This window comes from Leuciscus leuciscus (assembly GCF_965113295.1).
Source record: "Leuciscus leuciscus genome assembly, chromosome: 11".
Lineage (NCBI taxonomy): Eukaryota > Metazoa > Chordata > Actinopteri > Cypriniformes > Leuciscidae > Leuciscus > Leuciscus leuciscus.
This window is the reverse complement of record NC_138735.1, coordinates 34,428,894-34,436,393: the sequence shown is the minus strand read 5'-3', so window position 1 is coordinate 34,436,393 and position 7,500 is coordinate 34,428,894. Positions and strand designations below refer to the sequence as shown.

At 43.6% G+C, this 7,500-nt stretch overlaps 1 protein-coding gene across 9 annotated transcripts in view; it reads right to left on the bottom strand.

Annotated features, from left to right (window-relative positions):
- ptprma (protein tyrosine phosphatase receptor type Ma) overlaps positions 1-7,500 on the bottom strand; it is a 262,637-nt gene that overhangs the window by 84,263 nt on the left and 170,874 nt on the right. For 6 of the 9 annotated variants that reach the window (XM_082184699.1, XM_082184700.1, XM_082184704.1 and 3 more), the window contains exon 14: positions 3,554-3,628. The exons of the other annotated variants lie outside the window; for them this stretch is intronic. In XM_082184699.1, coding sequence (XP_082040825.1) covers positions 3,554-3,628 — 75 coding nt within the window. The remainder of the gene's footprint in view (positions 1-3,553; positions 3,629-7,500) is intronic. 9 annotated transcript variants of the gene reach the window in all.

Sequence of the window (7,500 nt, the reverse complement as noted above, 5' to 3'; positions counted from 1 at the left end):
CAAACCAGTCACTGCAACACCAAACCAGCCACTGCAACACCAAACCAGTCACTGCAACACCAAACCAGTCACTGCAACACCAAACCAGTCACTGCAACACCAAACCAGTCACTGCAACACCAGACCAGTCACCAAACCAGTCACTGCAACACCAAACCAGTCACACCAAACCAGTCACTGCAACACCAAACCAGTCACTGCAACACCCAATCACTGCAACACCAAACCAGTCACTGCAACACCAAACCAGTCACACCAAACCAGTCACTGCAACACCAAACCAGTCACCAAACCAGTCACTGCAACACCAAACCAGTCACCAAACCAGTCACTGCAACACCAAACCAGTCACTGCAACACCAAACCAGTCACCAAACCAGTCACTGCAACACCAAACCAGTCACACCAAACCAGTCACTGCAACACCAAACCAGTCACTGCAACACCAAACCAGTGGCTTTGTTTACATGCACCACTTGTGTGTCAGTCGGACTGAACTGGTTCTGATTGATGACTCTGACTGTAGTGTTTACATGAGTGCTGATCATGTGATCGGGTTGATGTGTGTGTTTATCTCTCACAAGCTTCGGGATGTAGTTTTGGACATGCGCACACTGCACAAATATACAGAGTTTGTAATATAATAACTATTCTCCTACATCGGTTCTTTATTTGTTTTAACAGCAGACTTTAAGACAGATGGACATGTGACGCACAGAACATCAGTGGATGAAGGAAGATCTATATAATGATGTGCTTGTTAGTAAAACAGGTTAGTGTTGGTGGACCATTAATCAAGTTAATCACTGGTTAGACTAGCCTGGATTTGCTTGTAGAAAAGAAAACGACTTTAAGATCTGAGATGTTTCTCCTAGAGAGCAAAGTGAACGAGTCTCAGATGTTTCTCCGGAGAGATCACTGGAACTCGAGATGCATGTTGAGCCAAATATCAATTCTCAGCTCTAAACGAAAAACATTGTGGATTTGGGCCGGATTCGCTACATTTCCTCAGCCGTTGCCATGGTGACGGCCTGACAGCATCCCTCAGCCGTTGCCATGGTGACGGAGGACGGTTGCCGGGTTTGGGTTTCTGTTTCGCCGCATGTGATTCTCAAGGAAGAACAACAACAGAAGCCCGAATTCATGCTTTGATAAATCATAACATTTTAATTATGACATGCAAAGTCATAATTCTAGCATAAAAAGTAAAAATGTACATTCAGATCTGATTTTTAATCTTATTTTTATTTTGAACTTTTATCTTATAATTTCAACTTTTTGTCAATTTCAACTCTTTATCTCATAATTATGACTTTTTATCTCAGTATTTCATCATTTTGACTTTTGTTTCATAATTGACTTTTTAATCTCATCATTTTGACTTTTTATCTTATTTTACGACTTAGTATTTCATCATTATGACTTATAATGCCATAATTATGACCGTCAATTTCAAACTTTTTATCTCGCAATTATTGCTTATCTCATAATTATGACTTTTCAATCATAATTTTGACTATCTCACAATTATGATTTACAATTTTATCATTTTGATGTTTGTCTCATAATTGACTATTAAATCTCATAATTTACCATTTAATCTCATAATTTTGACTTTATCTCATAATTATGATTTAGTATTTTCTAATTTGGATGTTTGTCTCATAATTGACTATTTAATCTAGCATATGATTTAATCATATGCTAGCATTATGATTTAGTATTTTAACATTTGGATGTTTGTCTCATAATTGACTATTTAATTCATAATTTTGACTATCTCATCATAATTATGATTTCGTATTTTATCATTTTGACGTTTATCTCATAATTAACAATTTTATCTCATAATTAACTATTTAATCTCACAATTTTGACTTTATCTCATAATTATGATTTAGTATTTTAACATTTGGATGTTTGTCTCATAATTGACTATTTTATCTCATAATTGACTATTTAATCACATGATTTAGTATTTTATCATTTGGATGTTTGTCTCATAATTTGGACTATCTCATAATTATGATTTAGTATTTTATCATTTGGATGTTTGTCTCATAATTGACTATTTAATCTCATAATTTTGACTATCTCATAATTATGATTTAGTATTTGATCATTTGTTAGTATTTAAACGCTGATGTGTGAAACATCTCTGACAGCGGCGGATGAGAGCTTCAGCTGGACTGGGAATATTGAAATGTAATTTAAACGGGATGAGCTTGTCATGCGCTGCGGTCTTTAGTTCAGGGTCTGCCGGGTCACATCGATTCCTTCGACGGACATCAGCGCTGAATAAAAAGCAGCTAATTTAGTGACTCCTGCTCCAGCAGTAAATGTGTGTATTCAGCGCGCAGATTCGGCTAATAGAAAGTGACCTTCTGTGGGAAGCAAAACAGCCGGGATCAAACGAGGCTCGTCAGACGAACGTAACCCTGAAAATCCTCAATTACCTTTTTCAACCTGCATCCATTCACAGCTGAAAGCAATCGACAAACACAACTAAACATTCAGTCCCGGATCACTCACACACACACACACACACACACACACACACACACACACACACACACACGGAGCAAATATATACCATAGAGCACTATAAACAAGCAATAAAAAAGTTGCACAGACTTTATAAAACAACAACAAAAAAACATGTCCAGCTCATATTTAAAAAAAAAAAAAAAAAAAAAAAAAAAATTATGAATGAATTACATTTGGCATAAGAACATTATGAATAGTGATTGAAGAATAATATATTTTTTAGTGACGTTATTTTCACGACAATTAAACAATATCCTCAAATCTCATGACTGTAATGCATCCAGATGCTTTAGTTTTGAGATTTCTCAAAGATGATTCTCATAACTACAAAATCATGATTTATTTGTTCAAATCTGCATAACTTTAGGGCAGTACAACAAACACTACCATGATATATAAACCAATATAAAAATAATAGAATTTGATATATATATATATATATATCTTTTTAATTTTGGAATGAAGTATGATCTAGACATGAACACACACACAAAGCAGAAACTGGACTGGTTTAGCAATCACACACACACACACGCACGCACACACACACACACACACACACACTAACCCTAAACCTACCCTTCACACACACACACACACGTTTGGTTCACTATCTTTGTGGGGACTCTCCATAGGCAAAACCTACCCATCTCACACACACACACACACACACACACACACACACACACACACACACACACACACACACACACACACACACACACACACACACACTAACCCTAAATCTACCCATCTCACACACACACACACACACACACACACAACCCCTAACCCTACCCATCACACAAAACTTTCTGCATTTTCACATTTTCAAAAAAACGAATTCTGTATGATTTATGATCTGTTTTCCTCATGGGGACCAAAACACACAAGGACAAGGATTTTAGATACTGGCATCTTTTTGGGGACATTCTGGGTTTACCAGGACACACACACACACACACACATACACACACACACTGATGTGGACGGTGGTAGTTCTGACCTGTTAGTTGGCTGTCGCCGGCAGCGGGTGCGATTCGCACATATGGTGTGGTGAGCTGTGTCACAATAATGGCAGCTAGAAGAAGAGAAGAGATCCAGCCAACATGCAGAGAGAGAGAGGGAGAGAGAGAGAGAGAGAGAGAGAGAGAGAGAGAGAGAGAGAGAGAGAGAGAGAGAGAGAGAGAGAGGGAGAGAGATAGAGAGAGAGAGAGAGAGAGGGAGGGAGAGAGAGAGGGAGAGAGATAGAGAGGGAGAGAGAGAGAGAGAGAGAGAGAGGGAGAGAGAGAGAGAGAGAGAGAGAGAGAGAGAGAGAGAGAGAGAGAGAGAGGGAGGGAGAGAGGGAGGCATTCCTTCATTCACAGGTTATTAATGCAGAGAAAGAGACACAGGCTCCACACAAACCCTCGCGAGCGGCCGCTTTACGGACAATCACATGATCAATCCTTCGCTAACACTCATAGTTGATCAGAAGTATGGCATCGTTAGCATAGCAACTGATCTATAGTGAGCGAATGTGATGGACATCAGAGCGGCGGCTCACGAGGGCTTTAGAAAAGAGCTCGAGAAAGACAGAAGTTTTATTCACATGCTCAGTGAGAATTAATAGCTTGACATTGAAGGTCAGTGAATTATTGCATGTACATTTTGACATTTTGTGTGGAAAACACAAAATGTGTGGAAAATACAACCGAGCTCCTCAAAATATGAAAATATACCCTTCAAGACATTCGGTAACCAGTGGAGTCAGACAAATCTACTTAATTCAAAGAGAAAACAAGATTATAGTTCTGACTCCACTGACACATATTTGCTCTTGTTTTAAGCACAAACTCACTTTATTTTGATACATTTTTCATTAAACAAGCGTTAATATCTTTAGTCATTGTGTTTCTCCAGTAAATTAATCTTGATTTAAGAATGTTTAGATATTTGTGCTGGAAAACAAGACAGAAACACTGAGGAAGAAGCTCATTTAATAAGAGTGTGTGTGTGTGTGTGTGTGTGATGATTGACAGGTATAAACAGGTATAAAGGCCGTCAAAGCTCGTTGTAGAAACTGCAGTTTGAAGGACAGAACATCTCAATTTGTCGGTAAGCACGAGTTCCCTTTCAAGGTCGGTTGACGCTGAGGGAACGCTTCGCGTGATGACGTCGTGAACGTCATGTGAACGTCAGAGGCGGGTGACGTCACGATCCAGGGATCTATAAAGCTGCCCGGAAACACAGCAGCGCTAGCTTCGTAACGGTCTGAAGTAGCGCACTGTGAAACTGTCCCTGTCATATTTGGTGTTGTTTGTCTTTATATCTCTATATCTAAAGTCATGCTGCAAGCAAGCAAGATACACAGAGAATGTGTGTGTCCACCCGTTAAATAACGCGGGCAGGGGTGCACACACACATTCTCTGTGTATCTTGTTTGGGTGAGGAGTCAGCGCTCGAGGGATAGAGGGACTACTGAGGAACTAGATGTTATCAGTGTCGACGCGAGAGATACGGAGGACTCAGCCTCATGCGTTCGAGGAGCTGGCTGAGGTTGTGACGAGAGCGGTTGAAGGCCTGAGTATGGACTGGCCAGCAAGCAAACTGGACGAACGCTTCCTACAATCACGGTCACAACCTCAACGCCGGTGCCTACCGCCTTTCCCCAAACTCCACACTGAGGTGTCAAGAAACCGGTTTCATACAGAGTGTATAGTGCTCAAACAAACTATTCCCCTATATCGAATTATAAGGAGCACGGTTATGAGGAGATGCCAAAAGTGGAGGAGACGCTCATGAGCTATCTCTCCCCAGAGGCGCCATCTTCCCTAAAGGCCCCAGCATTACCCACTGAGCCAGTCACAACCACATCTTCACTAGTGGGTAAAGCTAACTCCGCCGCTGGTCAGACTGCAGCTCGCCTTCACAGTTTCTACAGGACTACTAAGCCGAGGAGACATGGACGAGGGCGGGGGAATTGGTCCTGACGTAGTTCGCGAACACAGATTTATCTCTCAGGGCCACTAAGGAGATGGCTAAATCCATCGGCCGCTCTATGGCAGCCCTTGTGGCCACTGAGAGGCATCTGTGGCTCAACCTCAGCAATATTAAAGAGAAGGACAAGAATTGTCTGATGGACGCACCCCGTCACCTTCTGGCCTCTTCTGTGACGTTGAGAGGTTCCAGGAGTCGGGCAAGCACACGGACGCTTTCCAGAAGCTCCTCCCCGTCGCTCTCATTTCTAATATCCCAAACATCTAAAGCTAGCTCCTCACACCATGCCTCACAGAAGCAGAGCGTAGTCTCCCGTATCTTTAGGGTCCTGCAGACAACAGAAAAAGGGTATCAAATACAGCTCGGGTCTGGCCCGTCCAGGTTTATGGGGGTCCTATCCACCGTGGTGGGCCTCGAGCAGGTCCTGGTAATGGAACAAGAAGTGAAAACTCTGTTAGAGAAAGGGGCCATAGAACATGTACCTCTCTCCAACGGGGGAAACCGGGTTTTACAGCCGGTATTTCATAGTTCCAAAGAAGGAAGGGGGGGTTGCGTCCCATTTTGGATCTTCGAGTTCTGAACGAGTCTGTCATGCAATTAAAGTTAGGCGTAGCTTATCTGCTGGCCTCTTCTGCGACGCTGTTAATTCAGTCGTCGAGAGGTTCCAGGAGTCCGGCAAGCAGACGGCCGCTTTCCAGAAGCTCCTCCCCCGTCGCTCTCATATCTAATATCCCAAACATCTAAAGCTAGCTCCTTACACCGTGCCCCCCAGAAGCAGAGCGTAGCCTCACGTGCTCCCCCTCAGACAGGCTGGGGACAGGGAGGCCGCTCTCAGCCACAGTCTTCAAGGGGGTAAGATGGATCTGAGGACGTCATTATCTCCAAGAAGGCTGCGGGGAAGAGGTCCTGATGCCCAAGGGTTCAGGCCAATGAGGACAGTCCCTCCCAGTCGACGGTTCGCCGTTACAGGGCGTCGGACTGACTGCACAACAAAAACCAGAAGCTAGTCTCGAGAGTCTGGTACCCCTAGTAGAATTGTTGGCAGCGTGGAAGCTAATGCCTAATGTTTTTTGTTGGGTCCTGCAGACCATAGAAAAAGGGTATCAAATACAGTTTGTGTCTCGCCCGCCCAGGTTTATGGGGGTCCTATCCACCGTGGTGGCCCTCGAGCAGGTTCGGTCCCCTAACAAAGGGTCCCCTGCATCTCAGCAGAGAATGAGCGTGGGTGATCTCACTTGCTTATGAGTCGGTCGGACAGCCTTCACCTTTGGCCGTCCGTTCCCACTCGACCTCCAAGGCCCTTATGACAGGAGTTGCTCTCCGAGATACGCCGAGTCCTCACCGCACACATTTGTAAGGTTCTACTCTTCGAACCTGGACTCTACACCAGGGTCCCAGCTGCTCTCGCCCTAGTGCTGCTCTTATTATTTCACACAGGACAGACACTTCTCGCTAAGGTGGCATTGGTACAGATGTTCCCTCAGCATCAATCGACGCATCACGAGTCCCATTGAAAGGGAACGCCTCGGTTACGACTGTAACCTTGGTTCCCTGAAGAGGGAACGAGACTCTGCGTCACCCATTGCCATATCTCCTACGTGCCTGTCAGCAACTACTTCAGACTGTTAGGAAGCTAGCGCTGCTGTGTTTTTGGGCAGCTTTATAGTTCATATTTCCCTGGTTCGTGACATCACCCGCCTCTGACGTTCCGCCACACCATTGGACTGATTTTACATGTGCTTCAAGACGTCATCAGGCGAAGTGTTCCCTCAGCGTCAATCGATGCAGCGTCTCGTTCCCTCGTGTGAGTGAGTGTGTGAGTGAGTGAGTGAGTGTGAGTGTGTGTGTGTGTGTGTGTGCTGTGAATGCTCAGCTAGTTTTCCAATCCAAACACAGTCAGAGTCATTCCCGCAGACATGCTGGAATCATTTAAGGAACATGTTTCAATCAGTCACTCGATTACTCTCACACAGA